The 22,116-nt window shown below is 42.4% G+C and overlaps 1 protein-coding gene across 3 annotated transcripts in view; it reads right to left on the bottom strand.

The window, feature by feature from the left end:
- SLC25A26 (solute carrier family 25 (S-adenosylmethionine carrier), member 26) overlaps nucleotides 1-22,116 on the bottom strand; it is a 160,288-nt gene that overhangs the window by 121,059 nt on the left and 17,113 nt on the right. For 2 of the 3 annotated variants that reach the window (XM_015418006.1, XM_015418007.1), the window contains exons 4-5: nucleotides 5,737-5,841; nucleotides 3,505-3,552 (exon numbers count right to left, since the gene is read on the bottom strand). In XM_015418006.1, the coding sequence (XP_015273492.1) occupies nucleotides 3,505-3,552; nucleotides 5,737-5,841 (153 nt within the window). The remainder of the gene's footprint in view (nucleotides 1-3,504; nucleotides 3,553-5,736; nucleotides 5,842-22,116) is intronic. The other variant, XM_015418008.1, reaches the window with a different exon arrangement.

Raw genomic sequence — 22,116 nt, 5'->3', positions numbered from 1 at the left:
TGCTTTGCCATTTGTGCCTCCAGTTGCTTTTCAATCTGTTCCCCCATCCTTTTTTCACTTTGTTCTCCCATAGCTTGTATTGCTTCCAGCATCCTTTTCTCCATTGCCTCCATGGCAGCATACATCTCTTTCTTATCCTTCTCCCTCTCTTTTGACATCTTGGGGGTTGGTGTCAGCCTAGTTGGTGTTGAATTAGTTCTTGGTCTCACTTTTGGCTTAACGTCAGGATCAGAGTCAGCTCTTTTCGGTCCTCTTCTGGTCTCCGTTTTGGTGCTTTTCCTGCGGTGCGCAAATTCACAAACAAACAGTCTCTTCTAAAGGGTAGCCTTCAATCAGCCATTCCCTTCTATTTTCGCTTTTAAAAACCCTCTAAAAGAAGTTTAAAGTCAAATTTAAAGTCAGGTCCTCCTCAAAATGTCGGGCGCAACTTCTCTATGGTATTCGGGTATAGAGTAGGTCAGGTTACCGTATTCCAGGTCCCGTCTGTTCGTATACACTCACTTCCGGTTCTGCTCTCTTGTAGCTCCGAGTCTCTTCCTGTTGGCTTCCTGTTGGCTTCAGCCCTTCTTTCAGGGCTTCCTCTTCCTGTTCCAGCACCTCGGAGTATTTTTTTCGTTACACCGGCCTGCTCCTCCCGCGATACAGTTCGTCAGTTTCGGTTTTCGGCTGCGCACATATCTCAATTCCCACCGCAGGAATGTTAAACAATGTTCTTTTTTACTGTTTTAAAGCCTTCAATCAACTATTTTCTTTGCCGGAATCGGATTTCTGGGAATGTTTGGTCATTTCCCGCTCAACCGCTTGTTTCAATTTTTATCTTATCACAGTTCAGGTAAGCGGCACGTTTATTGTTATCTAGCACGATCAAATCGGGTTTCGCATTGCTTCTTTTCACTTACTGTTGTTGCCCATCTTCAAGAGGTCGGCTGGTAGAGAGCTTAAACCGGTAATCCGGCTCGAACGGCCGCTGCAGAGTTGCTTGGCACTTGCCTTCTTCGGGGGAGGAGATCAAAGCATGAAACGGCTCCTTCGGGAGCCGGATCACGCCAACCTCACACTCCCTCTTAGGCGCTGCTGCCTGCTTGTCCCCCCCCCTCCCTGGGGAGCGATGCGTTGGGCTAAAAACTGCCCAAGCTGTCAAAAGCGGCCGTCGCTCACTTCGCACAATCGCGAAAGTGTGTCAGTCCTCCATCTTAGCCCGACCGGAAGCCTGCTCTCTGCACTCCTAAACTGACAACTGAAATGTTGTAACTGTACAAGCCCAGCATATACTGTGGGTTATACTTGTATACAGTTCCAAACCTCATTACTGAACCACAACCTTATTCCAACCAAGGAAGTTAATAAAGGTTGTCCCCTCCTCAATTTACCTCAAACCTCATCAGAAATAGCTACAATTAAACATCACTGGGGTTCAGTCTATCAGGCAGAGGTTAGGATAGGGTGCACTGGTCAAACAACACATCATGTTATTTCTATTTGAATGTTATTTATGACCCCAGCCTTCATAGAAGGAAGCTGCCTTCAGTCAATCCGGTGAAAAACCTACATCAGGTAACAGACAGGGGAAAGTGCTCTGGATATCTAAGGAGTCTCTGGTAGCACTAACTATGATGTCCTTCTGGACCATGTGTCAGGGAAACTGGGGGGGGGGGGCATTGTTTTGCAGTGGCTCTTGTTCCTGGTAGAAATGCCTCTGAGGTGATGGAGAAAGATAATGAGCCTGGCCTTTTGCCTACCAGGTTCTATAGTGTCCTATCTGGCTTCCCATGCTATTTAACAATTTCATTAAACCACACTAGAAGATCTTGTGGACATTTGGAAAGCAGCACATCAATATGCAGATGACTCTATTCTCATCTCTCATCTCCATCCAATTCTGGAAATCCTGAATGGGTATTTGAAGCTACTGAGGGACTGAATGTGGGCAAATAAACTGAAATGTAATCCAGGTGAGAGGGAAACACTGTTTGTATGGTATTAAATATATGACTTGTTTTGGATGTGAACCCCTGAAGGGCAAGATTTGCAGACAATGCACTTGGATATGGTTGTGTACAAACAGACTGCCAGGAGTACAATTTAATTTTAAAAAAAAAGAGGTACCGATACTTATATATAAGGTTGTACCAATTTCTAACAGATCCCCCGCCAAGACTAGGGACAGCCCCCCCCCCCAGATACTAGTACTCAGTACCACCACACATACAAAAATCCCTGGATTGGAGCATCTTCTGCCAGTTCACATGTCACAGCTTTTCCTAGAGCAACAGATCTAGCCACATTTAGACACACCTTGGTAATACTCAATATCTCCAGGTAAAAGAATCAGGTGATGCAAAAGATCTCCACCTGAGACCCTGAAGAGCCACTACCAATCAAAGTAGACAACACTGAGCCTAGTATACTAAAGGACTGTCTCAAAGCAGCTTCATGAGTTCAACTGATGTGATTAGTCTTCATGTTCAAACTGAGACAAATGAGATTAGTGTGCACTTGGATCAGGCCCGTGTCAGTGATTATGCCTCAGGAGGCTTACCTGGTCTCCTCACTCCCTACCTTCCAGTGTTTTATTAAAACCTTCCTACTTTGGAAACCATTTGAGGGGGGGATAAATTTCTGGCTTTTTGGATGTCGCTTTTCCTTTTTGTTTGTATGGTTACCTTTTATTATTTGCCAATGCTGCCATTTTTAGATTTTACTATAATAATAAATAAATCGGGTTTTCATTAAATCCTAATTAGTTCCTTAATGAGTTCCTTTGTGGTAAACAGGGGGTGCGGGATAATGCATGGATAAGGAGCTAATCCAGTATTCATTTTCAAACAGAAGCAAATTATTTGGATTGAGTTGTTTGGCTTTAATGGAATCCTTGCAAACAGGCTTTCAAGAGGCAACCGTAAAAGGCCTTTTCTACTCACCTGGGTGCTCTTCTCCCTACAGTTCCTTATAGTACACAGTGAAAGCACAGCATTGCAAAGCTGGTGTTCTTCCTGGCACAGCGTGTCCTGCCCTATATTGATAGCATTGGGTAGGCATGGCAGACTTGGAAAGTGGCCCCTTTCTTCAAGAAAGAGCCAAGCTAAATACAGCTTTCCAATCCATAGGTGGGAAGAAAGCACAGAGACCTATCCTACCACAGCTTCCTTGTATACTGGTCCCTTCTTCCCTTTTTAAAATGAAGCACTCATTTCTACGGCCAAGGTTGACAGTTAGCCAGAGAAGCAACAATGTCAACAGGTAACACTCCAAGTAAAATGGGTATAACTGATATAATGGTGGAGCAGCATCAAAAGTAAATGTGGTTTGGCCTTTCCTCCCTGATGTGGCATAAAATGGCACCCGTAGGGCTCAGCAAGTATATATACACATTAAAATTCTAAAATCTCACAATTTTATTTCATTTCTATTACCACCTTAACACATCCAGGGGGAAAATAATTCAATAACATTCAAGGACACGTAACGTTTTTAAAAGACACAAGAAGAAAACAAGCGTTTTACCTCTCTTAAAACCGTACTTTTATAACCTCGATAAAGTCCAAGAATACCCTGCAAATCAACAAAAGAAAGCTTCATCTATCAGGAATTATGTTAGCCAAGACTGCAATTTACTGATGATTACATGGCAGGTATTACAGCTTTACTGAGTGTAATGCCCAGGCTTCTAACAAATTGACAATATTGATCATAAACACACTATATATTGCCATCCTAGCTTTACCAACACGGGAGAGCTTTATCCTCACTTTCAAAACTTGTTTAACAGCTACTAAAAGTAATCAGTTACAGTTACACATTGAGGGGATAATATATCTCATTATTTTGTTAGAAAAACAGGAAGAGACAGAAGTGAGAGAGCTTGTTCTTGCCATCCTCAATATCTGAAAAGCATAGCTAACATCTAGAATCATCAGCTATTCTGAAGATACATAGAGGCAACTGAGATTTTGAGGCTGGAAGCCATCTGAAATCAAGTTCATCTACAGGCACTCTTCCTAAGTAAGGAAAACTGTTTCACTGGTCTTTTAAAGTGGGCAACAGCACATTTTAAAATACATTGGTATGTATTCCGTCATACTCATGCCTGCTGGTGATTAATTATATGTTTTTATTTAAAAAGGAAGAAATAAAAATGGGCTGCTTTAGGTGTCCTCTTTACTATCAGTAGATCTATCTCCAATTAAAATAGCAACTGGAAGCTCAAAGAATGGTCCGGGCCACGTTGGGAGTAGGTGATGGCCCCTTACTCTGATGATCTAGTCCAGGGGTGACCAAACTGCAGCTCGGAAGCCGCATGTGGCTCTTTCACACAGTCTAATTTAATGTTAATAAAAAACAAATTTGCGTATTTTTCAATAAAACCGTGTGTGTGATATTTGTTCATGTCTTGTGGCTCTTAAACATCTGACGTTTATTCTGTGGGGCTGTTATGTTAAGCAAGTTTGGTCACCCCTGATCTAGCCAAAGAGCCGGCCAAGCCCGGAAATTTTTAATGGTCAGGTCTTATCACATGACCTGCTCTATCAATGTTCTGTTGAGTTTTCTTGCAGGTCTGGCTAGTCACGCTTCCGTTCCCTTTGTCCAACACTCAGTGGCAGTACACAGGTTAGCTCACTGCCTGATGCTATAAAGTCATATGCTTGCACTCGTCACTGGTCCCTTCTGTAAATAAAATGTCAACATGACAAACATCCATTTCCTTAGCTGTACACCAGCACCTCAAGACACTGCCATGTATAAGTTTTGCATTCATCAGAATTTTAGTCACAAGACTGACTCCCAAACTTTCTAATCTGCAAATGAATACATGGAAAGTATCCCTTAGCTCAGGGCTCCCTCAAAATTTGCTTGTTGCCACATGGAGATGATCTACATGTGTATTTTGTTGCACTCACAGTGAATGGAAGCAGCTTTGGACCCTGGCTTTCCAAAACGTGCTATTTTCATTAACACAGAAATTTACTCCGGAGATGAATATTTAAGATGACACCCTCTCTGGCCATCTAGAGCCATGTTTCCTATATTCCCTCACATATAAGCAGGTGTAAGTATATAGTAACCCAGGTGTAAGTATATAGTACTTACATATACTTAGTACTTACATATACATAGTATATAGTACTTACATATACCCAGTACAATCCACGAAAGGGACTGTCATGGAAGAGTGGAGGGACATTAAACTCCGTAACAGTCAACTCATGTTGTCACTGAATTCACAGCTGCTCCATTGGCTTGCAATTTACCCAGGTACGCCTCACCTCGATTCTTTCTCAGAAGGTTTTCAGCAGCATAACAGGCCGCTATTCAAGCATCTGGATGATAACTCAAACAATCGCAGATTCAATCCTCAGCACTTTACTCAGTGACTTTAAGCCAGCTTTCGTACTTCTATTTCAGAAGCAGGGAAGTAGTCACAACTTATTTCTGGTCTTGTCGTGATGACTGTACCCTGCTGACTTTCTCTCCCCTCCCCCCCAAATCTGAACACACTACCACGGACACTGCAACTAGTAACTTCAGAGACTTCAGCACAATGGCTATCTAGGGTAGCATGAACCTAGGAATTCCTCTGAGCGGAATGGCGACACCACTTGGAAGTTTGAAGAGAGAGGCAAGAAGAAGAACTCAGAGGACTGAATTTGTTTCCAGGCTAAATGAACATCTACCACTCCCACAGCATTCAAGATTCACAGGCTCTCCTTAACTAAAACAGTACTTCTCAGATCTCACCTCTTCACATACAGTGTTGGAAAGGATCCGTAAGGTACTAGAAGTGGGAGAAACTTGAGCTCTTTGTTTCACAACTTCAGATGGAACCCGTATTAAACACGCAACCTGAAAAAGAAGCAGAAGACTTGCGTAAGATGCGCATATATTCCACATGCTTCTAGAAGCATCAACAGTTCCTGCTGTCTATTGCCTTTGATTTTTTTAACAAAGTACGACATACAACTGTAAGCCTTGAGAGGAACATGCATATCTGTCAAGCCTTCCATTCAGAAAGCAAACACTGATTCTGATAAAGGAATTACGATATACACCCTTGCAGTATTAAGAACGTACTCTGATAGCTTTGTATCTGGACCTACTTCCAGGCAGCACTTTCTTTCTCAACGATAACAAAGGTAAGCAGCACCATCTAGTGACCACCAGTGATTGTACGTGCATGAATGAGAGACGGAAAATGAGACCACGCAAATGCATATAATGGCCAAACTAATTTTTGCTGAAACGGTTTTCAGCTCCACCAGGAAAGAGGCCTCAAGGCTGCCAGGTGCAATATACATCTCCAAGCCTCCTCTACGTAATAGCCTGACAGCAACTATACTGAATTGTAGCAACGATTAACACTAGGAATGCTACACCAAAGGTTATATACATTGTATAAATACAGACCAGGATCACAGAATACAACACCCCCTGGCATTGCGTAACTGGACATATTGGAGGAGTGTCCATGTTCACAGTTCAGGGGGCAAAATATCAGAAGCTGATCCTCTTGAGCAAAAGCATTGTGCTTCCCATTAAAAACCAAATGCTATTCCAAGGAAAATACAGAATAAAATCAGTTAAGGCACATGGTGCAGAGTTGTTTTCTGTTGTCCCAGAAGGTCGGACCAGAACCAATGGGTTGAAATTAAATCAAAGGAGTTTTCAGCTAAACATTAGGAAGAACTTCCTGACAGAGCAGTTCCTCAGTGGAACAGGCTTTCTCGGGAGCTGGTGGGCTCTCCTTCTTTAGAGGTTTTCAGACAGAGGCTAGATGGCCCTCTGACAGCAATGCTGATTCTGTGATCTGAGGCAGACCATGAGAGGGAGGGCAGGAAGCACTGTTCCCTCTAAGCTGAGTTAGTGTGAGCTAGCTCACGGTTCTTTAGCCTCCGGCTCACACATTTTTGTCTCCGCTCAGGAAGGATGGCTCCAGAGCAGACTAATTTATGCAGTAGCCAAATCGCTTGCTCACAACTTTAATGCCAGTAGTTCACAAAATAGAATTTTTGCTCACAAGACTCCACAGCTTAGAGGGAGCATTGGCAGGAAGGGTTGCCTCAGTGCTTAGTTCTCGTGGCCCTTTCTTACACACCCAGAGAAATGCTGATCACCACTTTGGGGTCAGGAAGCAATTTTTCTCCAGGCCAGTTTGGCCAGGGATCCTGGAGGACATAGAGCAGGGGTCACTGGGGATGAGAGTGAAGGTATTTGTGAATTTCCTGCATTGTGCAGGGGGTTGGACTAGATGACCCTGGAGGCCCCTTCCAACTCAATGGTTCTATGATGCCTTCTCTTCCTCTCTGCCCTGTCCTTCCATTACATAGCCCAATGCTCAGCATGTTAATGTTCACTAAGTTCAACGGAGCTTAGTCACAAAAGATATAGACGGAATTGCAGCCTCAAACTGTAAGCCCAACAGCGTAGAGAGAGCACCAATTAAGTGTTCAGTACAGAGCCAATTACGTACTTATGAATCATATCTGAAAGGCGTTTTGACTCTTGAAAGCTTATACCCCTGAAAAGCTTGTTGTTCTTTACAAGACTCAAATCTAGCCGTTCTACTACAGGTCAACACGGCTACCCACTGAAACTATACTAAAGAAATGTTAGCTCACAGTAAAATCAGCTGCATAAATTTAGCATACAGGTGTATAAATCCAGAAAAGGGGATGCTGAAGGGAAAAAGCAAGTGGTAGCATGGTGTTGAAAAGAACAGTGAGAAAGTAGGGGAATCATGCAGGCTCCGACATTCCTAATTCTCTCTCTCTCTCTCTGCTTCCAAAATAACAAAAAAAAGAAAGAACCCTTTCATTCAACAAGATCTAATGGTATAAATGGCATTATCATGCATTTCCCTACCTCACCTGAGGATAACAAGACAGTAAGGAATTCTAGGGGGAAAGCAACTGCTACACACAGCTGCCCAACGTTATCATCAATATTCTGGTAGAAGGAAATGATTAGATGAGAGCAACATCTATCCAGTTCCGGGAACATCCGAGGCAAATATAATAACACTTTTTTCAAGTATTTTCCCAGCTAAGCAAAGAACAGCAGGGGCTTTGCTGAACATTTTATAACTTATGAAGTTTCAGGATATAGGAGAAGATTTTATTTCTATAAACACTCCAGGCTCCCAGGCCTGAATAAGCCCAGTTTAGCCTGAGCTTGGAAGCTAAGCAGGGATCAGCCACGGTTACTACTTGGAAAAGAGACCACCAAGGAAGACTTGGGTTGCTATGCAGATGAAGGCAACAGCACCACCTCTGCTTGTCTCTTGCCTGAAATGCCTGGTGGATGGGGTCGCTATGAGTTGGTTGTGACCCAATGGCATGGTCTTCTTCTTCCACGTTTCTGGACTGTGTCCTCTGTACATGTTCGAATACTGAGAGAAAATATCTAGCTATACCAGTTGGCACCATCATCTCTAATAAGCACTGAACAAGCACACTGCCATTACAGAGCTCCAGTAGGAGGCGATCTTGGAGGATGGTTTGTTATCAAAATGGAAATGGAGATGAAATACCAAACCCAGAACAATTTAAGGGCAGATCTGTATGAAAGGGTAGAAGTTCCGTGAGTGGAGCTTACAGCACTTCTTTTCTTTAGAAAAAAAATCACACATGGCATGGGGCAGGAGACTTCAAAAAGGACAACAACAGTGCAACAACGTCCTCCCCACACCATTTTCCTGATCTGAAACAGCCCCAAAGAGCCACTATTTTCCCCTTAATGTTCAGTACCTGTATGTTTGCCCAAGAAGAAAATAAGCCTTCCTTTCACTACCCCTTTCCCAATCTGAAATGTCCAGGATGCCTAACAGCACCTCATACCTTGTCACACCCCAATTAGAAGGGGCGGGGGAGATACATGATTTTTAAAGATTTTTGTTTGGAGTGCCATTCACAGAACTTCCAGGGTCCTATGCAGCTGAGCCTGAAGTCATGCATACTGGCAATATACAATAAGCCCAAGCTGAACAACAACAGAACATCACTGGTGGTCACCTACAACTCACAACTCAAGCCAGTTCAACGCATTGTTAGTGACCTGCAACCCATGCTAGATCGTGACACTTCCCTCACACAGGCACTGGGGGCGCAACCTTTTCTTGCTTACAGAAAGCCTGCTAATCTAAAACAAATTGTCACCCACAATGACAAACTACTTAACAGTAACATGGACTCTGGTAACAAGGCCTGCAAAATACTCAAACACCAACTTTGCTCTCATATAGATCCTAGCAACACCATCAGTGGACCCAGCAACATCAGCCGTACCATCTCAGGTTCATATTTCTGCTCATCCTCTAATGTGATTTATGCCATCATGTGTCAACAATGCCCTTCCACCCTCTACATTGGACAAACAGGTCAGATCCTTCAACAAAGAATTAATGGACATAAGTCTCACATTAGGAATCACAATATTCAAAACCCAGGGGGGGACATTTCAACCTTCCAGGATGTTCAGTTGCTGACCTAAAAGGAGCAGTTCTCTTACAAAGGAATTTCAAAAGTAGATTAGAGAGACTGCTGAATTGCAACTGACAACAAAGCTCAAGACAATGCATCTACCTGGACTGAATCAAGACCTCGGTTTCCTGTCTCATTACCAATGCTGATATCTTCAGGCCTGTTACCCCTCTGCATATCTCATCTAAATCCACTGCTATTGTCATTCAGCTGCTATTGTTATTTGCCTGCTAGTGTCATTCGGCATCTGAAATCACTCCACTTTCCAATAAATTGGACAGTGGGACTTCCATTCTAGCTGTATCTGAAGCAGTGACTCACGAAAGATCATACTCTGCCACACATTTTGTTAGTCTTTAAGGTGCTACTGAACTCTTGCTCTTTTCTAGGACAATATACGATAGGACTATAGCAATTTAAGATTTAAGTTGATACTTTATACTGTCAGCTTGACTAGAAGAAGATGTTATAGTAGTAAAAGAAATAAATCTGTTACAGACCAATCCAGTTCATTTACTCTGAAACAAGCCCCACTGAGTTCAACTGGATCTGCCCACATTATGAAAAGGATTGCCTGCAGCCTTCATATTTTAGAAACCCTATGTTAGTAGGCCTATACCATGGAGTACAGATTGGCCAGAAAGTTGTAGGATCTTATTTATTAGTCTGGACAGCTTTGTTTGGAAAGTCTGAAGCATCTGAAAAACGAAGCCAATTTATAAACTTGTCAAGAGGCAGCAAGATATCCAAATGTCATCCTGAAAAGGTACAAACTAGTGTGTTCTCTTCAGTCCCAGTGGTCAAAAAGAACAAAATGACCCCAATATGGCTGAGAAAATAAGAACAATCAACTCTTTTATTGTAGCTTGGCATAAATATTTATAGAACTTCACACTTCATAACACACAATGTCCTTACATTAGAGGGTTTTTTAAAAAAATATTATTCCTTAATACTGGAGGAAAAAAGACTTCAGAAATATTTCAGATGAAAAACAATCTAGCCTACCAAGGGGATCCAAAGCACCCACTGTGGCTTCCTGACTTCTGTGGCGTTGCAATTTTGGCATGAGAGCAGAAGCTACAAAGCAATACGTCGCTCTCTATTTTCGCCCAGACACTTGCGGTGCCTTCCATTTTGTTTCATATTACACTTTGATGTCTTCTGGATTTGAATTTGAGCTACAAGGGAATATTTCACTGCACAGGAACAAAATAAAAGAGCCTCGCTCCATAGCGGTATGAAAGCTAATGTCATTCCAAAGGTCTGTTCTCAGGTTGGTTGTATAGGGCACCATTTTGTCATAGGCATCCACAGTTTCATTGTGTGTCTGAACGTATGACGGTATATTAGTTTCGCGTACGCAACTCACAGTCAACGATAAAACACGAGTCTTCTTTTACAGAGACCCAAGTTTGCTTTTTGAAAGGTTTGAAGTATGAAAGCCATACATCTCCTATTCACTTCTTAAGCCTGCAGGCTGGAAAGACAATAACCTTAACAGTGGCAATCTAAACAGAGCTACATCGATCCTTCTAAACCCATTGACTTCAACAGGATTAGAGGGTGTAACCCTGCATAGGATGCCATTCCAACTCCCCTATGCCCTGATAACTAGGGAGGGTCACAGAATTCCTCCACATCAACCTTTTGACTTCTGGAGGCTTCAAGACCACATCTCATGTTGCTTCTATATGCCTAGAGAAATGTAGGCAACAGGAAGATGTTCAGTTCATGGAGTAGGAAGAATCGGGCCCTTCTCTAACACAGAGATCTTTCAAGCTCCATGTACATAGCCTGAGCCTGGTCAAAGGGGGGATGGGATGCTTTTAGTTTGGTGTTTCAGTATGTTGTATATTTGTTGTTTTGATGTTTGCTGTTATTTTTATGCTGTTTTTACCTACCTTGGGTTCCATGTTCCTCAAGAATAAGATAGGAATATAAGCATTTCAAGTAAAAACATGAAATATATATATCCAGCACTCACAACAGACCCCATACAAGTTCACCAAGACACACATCCTCTGGCCTGCTTACTAGTGCAGTCCTGTGGGAAGCACCATGGGCCTACTGCTTCCCCCCACCCACCCACACACACACAGAGAAAGGAGGAGAAGGAGACAGCGAAGACAACGACAACGAAGACAGATTGGTTTTATACTCTGCTTTTTTCTACCCTAAGGAGATCTAAAGCGGCTTCCCTCACGGGTCTCCCCACAGCAAGCACCTGTGAGGTAGGTGGGGCTGAGAGAGTTCTGAGAGAACTGTGACTGGCCCAAGATCATCCAGCAGGCTTCATGTGAAGGAGGGGGGAATCAAACCCGGTTCTCCAGAGCAGAGTCACCCAGTGTTAACCACAACACCATCCTGGCTCTCTTTAACTGCTGTCTGAGCCTGCCGTGCCTCCTGCCAGAACTATCTATATACAGCTGATACAGAAAAAGAAAGCTTTGTGGCTCAAAAGTTGAAGGCAAGCATTCCATTGATGACCCACTGCAGATTTTTTTTTTTAGAGTAACTATCTCCATGGAACATTAATTGTGCCTTGGAACAAAGGATACAGTCACCTCTGATTTTCTATGCATACTTCTACAAGGTACTAATTAGGAACTGAAATGAAGGCTAAGTTGAAATATGTTCAAATAAACGTAAAGTTACACGGAATATGATTTTGCCTTTACTTTAGCAGGGAAGACAGGCTTATAGCTTGTTCATCTTCCCTGTCAGGCAGTCAATGGAGCATCACACACATAAGTAATTGGCAAGATGCTCTCTTTCATGCATGCTGCACAGACACACAATGTGCAGGAAAAATAACATTCTAGAGAATGTGTCAACTTCTTACAAATACCATCTGGCAAAATCCTAAAATCTCCTTAAATCTTCTATACATATTTGTTTTCCAGATCCAACTATTTCTATAAAGTAATTATGTAATTAAATAAGTAAATTAAATAAATAATTTTCACCAAATATGCATTTTTTTCAATAAATGCAGTAATACTGCCATCTAGTGCTAACACAGCTGCCAACTGTGTCCATTAAAAAAAGGAATATTAAAATTGAGATTATGGATTGCAGCAGTATTAGAAAGGACCTAATCAAGAAGTCAGGTGGCTCAGAGCTGGCTTCCTGTAACACTTAAGTTACCTCAGCGTCCTACCCCCTACCCCAAACTAACAATATGGAGGGTAAGAATATTGGTCTACTTAAAAAGGGCCATTTGTGAGGTTTCGTGAGATACATGAAACACTCTGAACATTTGAAATGGGCTACATAAACATAAGTATCATCAGGTGTCTATTGTGGGGAGGGGAAGGGAAAGGAGTTTGAAAACCACGTTGGGTAGTGAAGGGCGGGGTATAAATCCAATCTCCTCCTCCTCCTCCTCTTTGTAAATCAGGCCATCAAAAGAGCTGGAAATACTGGTTCACTGGGAAAAAACATTAAATGCTCATATTATAATGAAGTTTTATAAAACACAAAAGCAAGTTCACTTGTTACAAGGTCATTCCGCTACACCGAACACATTTCTGTTAACGTCAGGCTGAAAGCTTACAACTAGGACAAACGTTCCTCTAACAGTGAAAAAGGCAGAAGATAATTGACCATACAGGGGCTGATTGGATGGAAAAGCATGGGGAAGGAGGAAAACTTGGTAACGAAGTCTGGAAAATATAGCTTACAAATGAACATACACGCGCAACTATTAATGGACAACTTCCTGATTTATAGTGCTGGCTAAGAAAGGAAATATTAATGAGATTATTTCCAGATGCAACCACAGTAACAGTCTGGCCATGAACCACATAAGTTATTGTTCCATAGTAAGGGAGTACTATTCAGAGAGTCAATGCCTTTTTTCAAAACACCATTTGCATAAAAGGAAAAAAAAGAGAGGTTAGGGTTAAGAATAAGATTAATAAAAAGCTTCCGAAACACTTTCCATCCCAGGGAAACAAAACACATTACAGTCCTTGAAATTAAGCCTTGCAATGTCCCATGCAAAGTCAGCAGCTGCAGCCATTTTTGAAGGAGAAGGGAATTCTAATCAACAAACAGTTTGCTGTATCTACCTACCTATCTACCTATCTACCTATCTACCTATCTACCTATCTATCACTGCTCATACAGCTACCACCTTAAGCAGAAATCAGAACCAAAGAAAATATTTTAAAAGACCTTACTCAGTATTATTTCCCTTATATTTGATTATTGAGCCTATGAAGTTTGCCACTGAGAGGGTGACACGATCATTGGCATCCGATAGTAGCAGTTCCATATATTTAAGTAAAGGGGTGACTAAATTAGCCCTCAACTCATCAAATATAGGGCACTCCATAATCATATGTCCAATGTTTTCGATTGTATGATATGAGCAGCTGCATGTTCTATTAGAGTATGATACTTTATATCTGCCCTCCAAAACTGCCGAGAGAAGAACGTTCAGTCTTGCTCAAGTAAAAGCTCTTCTTAGTTTTGGGATTGTCAACTGATAAAAATATTTCAGCAGTTGCATCGGGAGGGAAATTCCCAAATGAAGTGTCGAACATACCCTGCGCGCCCTAATAGATGTACTTGAACAATTTGCTGTAGAATCACTCAGTGTAGCCCAGATAGCGTATGAAGCATCTCTTACAAGGGAAGGGACAGTGCCTAATTTTTCTTACCACTTCGGAAAGGCCATACTAGGTCATATTAAGTGGTTAAAATTTACCTCAGCAACCACTCTTCTTTCAATGGCCAGTTTGATTTTTCAGGTGAGTTTATAAGAAATACATAATGGTACTATTCCATCTCCTGCTTCTAGTCTGACATACTCAGGTTTGGACCCCACCATTCCATTCTGTCCCCCACTGGACCCAAGCAATCTGTGGCCCAGCAAATCATCAAAATCAGGTATGTGAAAGCTCTGCAATACTAATGACTAGTGCAAACTTTCATCACAGAATAACTGAATGAATTAAAAATAAGCTTTGCCACACGCAAGGGAGGAAAAGTAAACCCTGCTAAAAGCACTGCAAGAATAAAGCATGATCCTGTTTCCAGTCAGAAACTGAGGGAGATCTGTGGCTTCTTGAAGCAAGTAAAGTGCAATGTCAAGAGGACTGAAAAACAGACCACCACCACCAAAGGCAAGGTGACCGTGAGAATTCTGGATTCTAATTACTGCTCATATATCCTTACAGAAATTTTGGAAGTAAGGGATAAGATAAATTTTTACAACTGGATGCCCACACAAAAACCATCTATGTGAAACAACTTAGGATTTATAACCAGTATTTATGCTCCCTTAATCTTCTTATACCTAGCCACAAACTATCCTCACTGGTCTTTAAAATCTAGTATACACAAGCCACAGAATAGAGAAGTTATTTCCTGAGGTGGTCAACTGGCACTTCAGGCTGCAAATGAGAATGTTGCCCTGCACTGAAAAAGAAATCCTGCAACAAAAACACTAGTATCAGGGGAAAATACCTTTTAGTGTAAACATTTGTCCCCTGTGGTGGTTTTCTACTTGCAGGGAATATTTCCCCCCAAATCCAACCTCCCCCTGAAGTCAAAAGTGGTACAGTCCATTCTACCACTTCAGGATTTCACATCAAAACATATGCCTGGACCAAGCATCAGTCTAGGCAAATGAAGTGGAGGAAAAGAGTTTTCAGTAACAGTATATAAAGTGAGGCCCTGGCCCCCATCATTAACATCAATCAGTATTAATTACCACCATTAACAGCCTACCACATCCCAGACTATGACTTCTAGCTGACTGCATATTTGTGAATGCTGCTCATGTTCGCCATCGTAATATTAGTTGTGAGGTAAAGGTAAAGGTTCCCTTGCTCGAAAGCCAGTCGAATCCGACTCTAGGGTTGCGGTGCTCATCTCCATTTCAAAGCCGAAGAGCCAGCGCTGTCCGAAGACATTTCCATGGTCATGTGACCGGCATGACTAAACACCAAGGCGCACGGAACGCTGTTACCTTCCCACCGAAGTGGTACCTATTTATCTACTTGCAATTTCTTGCTTTCGAACTGCTAGGTTGGCAGGAGCTGGAACTAGAGATGGGAGCTCACTCCATCATGCGGCACCCAAGTCTCGAACTGCTGAACTACTGACCTTCCACAGCCTGCAGGTCAGCGTCTTAACCACTTGAGCCACCGCAGCTCCTAATATTAGTTGTACTAGCACTTTATATCTTGTTATGTTTAATGATTATATTGCTATGATTTTATGAATTCCCTGTTTTAGTTGTTTTATACAATTTTTGTAAGCCGCCCTGAGACTGCCTTGCAGAGAGGGCGGGATGTAAGTCAAATAAATAAATAAAAATCTACCATGGCGTGTAATTCTGCCCCAACATATCTTAGTTCTTGGAGGAGGGGGAGACACCATAAATCCAAAGTTGCCAGCTTTGCAAGAGTGAAATCTAATACTTTAACCATAAAAAAACACATATTCTCACAATAAAGAAAATAGTAGTCATCCTAATAAAAGATACCACAAATCTTTCAAAACGAGTATATCTCAAAAACATTTTCCCCCTCTTCCAACTCTGGAATATCGTTTTAACTTGTTTTGTGTGAACTTGTTATCAGGGACTGATACCATCAATCATTTTTCTTTTTTATCACATCACCTCATCACCTCATCAGCAGAGGCGGGTTGAGACGTGATAGGAAAGGAAGATCTAAGAGAGCAGCTCTGTTATAACAGAAGCAGCCTTTACACCGTAAAAAAGTGTGACCCGTCACATAAATAGTGCAAACAGTCATGAGGTAAGAAACATACACTGTGTGGACATGTTGCTCATCATTGTGAAGTCTCGGTTCTCATGTTCATTTTTGATATGATAATCATCACAGGATCCGACCTCATTACCTAATGTGTAAAAATTAATGGGGTCCACTTGGTAAGTATCAGCTGTACTTTCAGCCACATGAGACCACAAACTTACAACACAGCACTGAAATTCCATAAGAGATAAACCCATGTAACCACAGTATCTTCCAGATTTACCCTCAAAAGAAGAGGGGGAAAAGACATCTAACAGAGAGAATACTGAACACTGACCAGGGAATGTTATTTTAAGCCTCAGCTCCCATCTATAAAATTGGAGCAAAGCAATGTCAAGAAAGTCAACAAGATAAAAATTGTAAACCACTTGATAGACCAACCCTCAAGACACAGATGGTTTGCAGTGGTTGTGATACAATGCAAATTTAAGGGCATTTCAGAGACTAATATTTTACTCAGGAAGATTGTACAGATGACTGAAATGCACCCTAATGACATCTCCTGAGAAACCACTCCTCTTCACAGTAAATCATTCCTTTCCAGCAATCAGATTTCCAAGTACAATTGCTGAGACAGCAACTCCTTTGATGCCTAATTATCAATAATGAGATCAGCTGCTGTACAACTGTAACAGAACTCTATTGGAGGATACCCTTAAAACCACTGCTAGAAAAAACCCTCTTTTCCATTGGCATTTTGAAATGGTCAGCATGCTATGTACTATTTCACTAGCCATCTCCCTTGCTTTCCTTACTGCCTTCACCCACCAGTCCCTGGCATCTATACTTTTTAAAGACAATCTTAGAGAGCAGAACTGAGAAAGACCTGCCATCAATTGCTGTATGAACATCTGACTCAGAATAATAGTAGCTTCATTGTCATGACTCTTTTAATTTGTGTGGTTAGATTTTGTTGTTGTTCAGTCGCATAGACGAGTCCGACTCTCCGCGACCCCATGGACCAGATCACGCCAGGCCTTCCTGTCTTCCGCCATCCTCTGAAGTTGGCTCAATTTCATGTTCATTGCATCCATGACACTGTCTAACCATCTCATCCTTCGCCGTTCCCGTCTTCTTTGACCTTCAGTCTTTCCCAGCCTCAGGGTCTTCTCCAGTGAGTGCTCCCTTCTCATTTGGTGGCCAAAGTATTTGAGCTTCAGTTTCATTATCTGGCCTTCCAGGGAACAGTCAGGGTTGAATTCTTTTAGGATTGACTGATTTTGTCTTCTTGCAGTCCAAGGGACTCTCCAGATTCTTCTCCAGCACCCTAGTTCAAAAGAATCTATTCTTCGGCGCTCGGCCTTCCTTATAGTCCACCTCTCGCAGCCATACATGATTACTGGGAATACCATTGCTTTGACCATGCGGACTTTTGTTGGCAGGTGATGTCTCTACTTTTTATCATGCTGTTTAGGTTGACCATCGCTTTCCTCCCAAGGAGCAGGCGTCTTTTAATTTCATGGCTGCAGTCACAGTCTGTGGTGATCGGGGATCCCAGGAATGTGAAGTCTGTCACTACTTATGGTGTGTTTAACTTTCTTATTTCTCTCTCTCTCTTGATATGTAACGCTGACACCAGGAATTTAATTCCAATCCTATTAATATTTCCCAAGGTACTATGCCCAAGCTCTAAGGCTCCTTCATGGGACTATGTGGTCCTGAAGATGAGACTGTTGTATTGTAATAGCATATAACTCTAGGTTTTCATAAAACAAAATAAAACTTTATTTGTACAAGAAGCGTATTATCAAAATAGTCAGTTTAGCACTAAAAGACTTAAATGACTTCTCTTTCTGAGGCACTAGGCTTCTAAACTTTTTTCTGAAGTAATCAGCACCTATCCTAAATGTCATATACTGCCTCTTTATATTCAGTACTAGGAGTAAAGCCCGTTGTGAAAGCAATACAACGGGACCTAGAAAGAGGCTCTGGGGGAGTGCTCTGGCTTTGGGCAAACAGTGTCAATTTGCTGTGGTGACCTCAGCAGGGTATAATGACAGAGTCCACTGTTTTCTCCAGAGGAACTGATCTCTGCTACCTGAAGAGCAGTTGTAATTGTGAGTGATCTGTAGCCCTCACCTGGAGATTGGCAGCAATTGTTACCCAGGACAAAGTGGCTGGTTTGGAGGGTGTAGTCTATGGCATTCTACCTGTCTGAAGTCCCACCCCTCTGCAAACCCCACCCTCTCCAGGCTCCACCCCTCAAATCCCCAGGAATTTGTCAGCATGTAGTTGGCAACCCCATCTCCTTCCCAGCTAACCATCAACCTACCATTATCTGCCCCTTTGACTTCAGCTGACTTCTGCCCTCCCTTCTGCAGAGCAGTTGTAATTCTGAGTGCTCTCCAGCCCTCACCTGGAGATTGGCAACAATGGTTCCCTATGTGGGACTGACTGGTTTGGAGGGTGGAGTCTATGGCAGTGTACCTGTCTGAGGTCCCACCCCTCCTCAAACCTCACCCTCTTCAGGCTCCATCCCTCAAATCTCCAGGAATTTCCCATCTGGAGTTGGCAACCCTATCAGGACTGGCCCCAATGTGTTTTCTCCCAAAGGCCAAAGTAGGTGACAGGACCAAGCTTAGTTGCCTACCAACAGGCATTGAGGGGAATGTAGGGTTGCCAGCTCTAAGGAGGGAAATACCTGGAGTTTTGGGGGGTGGATTCTGTAGTGGGCAGCATGGGCGGGGGGGGGGGGGCGGAAGGACTCAGCAGGTATAATGTCATAGGGCCTACCCTCCAAAGCAGCCATTTTCTCCAGGGGAAACTGATCTCTGTCATCTGGAAATCAATTGTAGCAGTGGGAGATCTCCAGGTCCCACCTGGAGTTTGGCAACCCTAGGGGAAAGTGTGCTGCACAGCAGGGGGTTGAAGAGAATGGTTTGATGGGTGCTGGGCCAAGATTGGCAACAATAGTTCCCCAGGAGCAAATAGCTGGGTTGGAGGGTGGAGTCTATGGCACTGTAACCTGTCTGAGGTCCCCATCTCCCCAGGCAGCTTTTAAAACATGATCCTGGGACCTACACACCACCAGACATTCCAACTGCCTTGCGGGGGGGAAGGGAGTATGAGGTGTGGAATGGAGTGAAGTCCAATCAGCTTCCATATGCAAAAGACCTTGAAGGTTCCATATGCAACTGACATGCCTTGCGGGGAGGGGGGTGAGTTTGAGGTGTGGAATGCAGTGAAGTCCAATCAGCTTCCATATGCAAAAGACCTTGAAACACTGGGCGGGACTGCACAAAGCAGCCAGTCAACCCAGCCAGCGTCTTCTGACTGACAGTTCAAGCGTCCATACACTAAAGGAGTGCATTTTAGAACTTTGGCACCCACTACTCAATTATATATAAGGAGAGATAGAGAACAGTTTTATCTGAGGGGAATGTGTTGTAGATCTCAGCCAATTCCCCTCTAATTGAGCTGCATAAATATTTCCTATATTGTGTCACTGGTATTCCTCAGTTCTGAGGAGACCTTTCAAAAGTTGACAGGAAGATTTATCGATCTTCTCCTGACGCATACACAATGAAATATTTTGTGGTAACTCGAGGAAAATCAGCTCTGGGTTTAAGGTTTCCCTCCGTGTTATCCCCATTCTTAAGACTCTCCCTCTCTAATCTTTCCGCTTCCAAAGTTTTCTGTCTTTCTATCTCTGAAGCTCTGGGTTCTATTTCTTGAGTTTTAAGTTCTGCTTCAACTTTCCACTTTTCTCTCAGAAACTCTGATATTCTGGACTGGGGTTATACATCTCCTCGGGGTTTCTCTCAGCTGTGGTTCTACTAGACTCAACACTACTTCTGCACTTTTTCCCTTATGAGGTAAATTTAATTCCTTGCACTTCTGAATCAAAGCCTCCTTCTTCAATCCTAGGAACTCTGCCATGTTTCTCTCTTTTAATTGTATTTCCTTCTATAATTTTACTGAACCTAACAAAATTATGTTCTGTTATAATTTTACTAGTTTCTTTAGGTCTTCTTCCTTTATCTATATATCTAATAGCCAAGGGTCCCCTGTGCATGTGGATACTTATTTCCGCAGATCTGGGGCACACGGAGGGTTTTTCTGCACACTTGGGGCAATCTCCAGGTGTACAGGAAAATCTAAAATGTTTTAAAAAGTGTAGGGGGAATAGTTAAATCTCCCCAAAAGTAAAACAGTGTTCTGTCTCCATGCGTGCTTACTGTCCACTCCACCGCTAGGACCGCCAGGAAAAGCCGTTGGATCCACAAGGTAACCCACGGTGGCAATACCCATCCCAGCTGCTGCTTGGCCTGCCGCAGCAAGACCCATCCAGGTCGCTGCAGGAACCGTCCCCAGGACTGCCAGTAAACTGGAGGACGGTAGGGGGACTCCTGGGGCCGCCGTTCTTCTCCCCCCTCCCCCCTGCAGCTGGAGTCAGTGGCTGCCGTGGGCTTCTATTCAAAGGAGCAGCAGCACTGGAGGAGTGGCTAAGCTCAGTGGGCACGCAAACAGAGCACTGAGCGGCTGCTAGGTGGGCTGCCCTGCCAGCTTTTTGCCTCATATGCTTCCCCCCCTTTTTGTTTTAAGCTGCAACTTTGTAATGTGAGGAGAAAGCAGTACCAGCAGCAGGAGCAGTGGTACACGAGAGGAGCAACCCAAGCCAGCCAGCCACCAGATGCCCCACCTGCCTCAACCATGCCGGAGAGGGCTCAGGCTCCAGCAACATTTTGTTGCGGGTCCCCTCTTGTAACAATTCTATTTCCCTCACAGAATGTGATTAAACATTAAATTTCTTCAGCTATCTGTCCCCTCAAAACACCTTTCTCTCCGAGTTTCTTCAGGATGTTTTATTTTCCCACCTATAATATTTTCTCCTCCTCAGGCTGTTTTATCCCACTGCTAAGCCAACACATGTCACAACTTCTCTTTTAGATTGTGTGGTTAGATGTAGAGATGTGAAGGCCCGGAAAAAAACCGGAAATTTTTTTTTCCTGAAACCTTTTTGTTTTTTTCCGAAAAATTGGAAAAATTGAAAAAAGGAAAGAAAAGAAAAAAAATTGATTATGGTATGTTTTATTTTAACATGATGAATAAAATATTTTAAGACAAGGTGTTCAAATATTTTCCAAATCATTTCTAAAATATATATATATAGTATCAGATTGATCTAATTTCTGTGCACTGAGGATAAGCAAGTCCTAGGTTACAAACTGAACTCTCCAATGCAAGAACAAGATTCATTTCTTCCTTTAGGAGGTGTGATTGTCAGAAGAAAATAAAAAAGGTTCAGTTTTGTTTTTGCATGTGGGTGGGTAGTCTGTTTGTAATAATTGTTTGGAAACACTATATTTTTAATATGCTAGTTGTGATAATTTCATGTCAAGTAAAATGTCCATAGTCATATTTTATGTTCCTAAAGTAACAGAATTACTTTCAATCTAGAAAAGACAAAAGAAATGCTAATGTAGCATTTTTTTCAATTTTTTCCGAAAATTTCCGTTTCCCCCCGAAAAAAACCCGGGCTTTTTTCCAAGCTTCAACATTTCCGGAAATTTTACATCTCTAGTTAGATATGGTGTGTTTAACTCCCTTGTTTTTTCTCTCTCTCTGTACATAACGCTGCCACCAGGAATTTAATTCCAATCCTGTTAATTAATCTCTCCCAAGGTATTTTGTCCAAGCTCTAAGACTCCTTCATTGGACTATGTGGTCCTGAAGATGAGATTGTTGTATTGTAACAGCATATAACTCTAGGTTTTCATAAAACAAAATGAAACTTTATCTGTACAAGAAGCATATTGGTTTCAAGATGTTTTGAAACTTATCTCTTCAGTGAATAAAACAGTGTTTATTAATAACTTCTGACTGAGATATCACACTCTTTTACT

Source organism: Gekko japonicus, unplaced genomic scaffold, assembly GCF_001447785.1.
Source record: "Gekko japonicus isolate JY-2015 unplaced genomic scaffold, Gekko_japonicus_V1.1 scaffold1240, whole genome shotgun sequence".
NCBI lineage: Eukaryota > Metazoa > Chordata > Lepidosauria > Squamata > Gekkonidae > Gekko > Gekko japonicus.
This window is presented reverse-complemented; position numbering and strand designations above follow the sequence as displayed.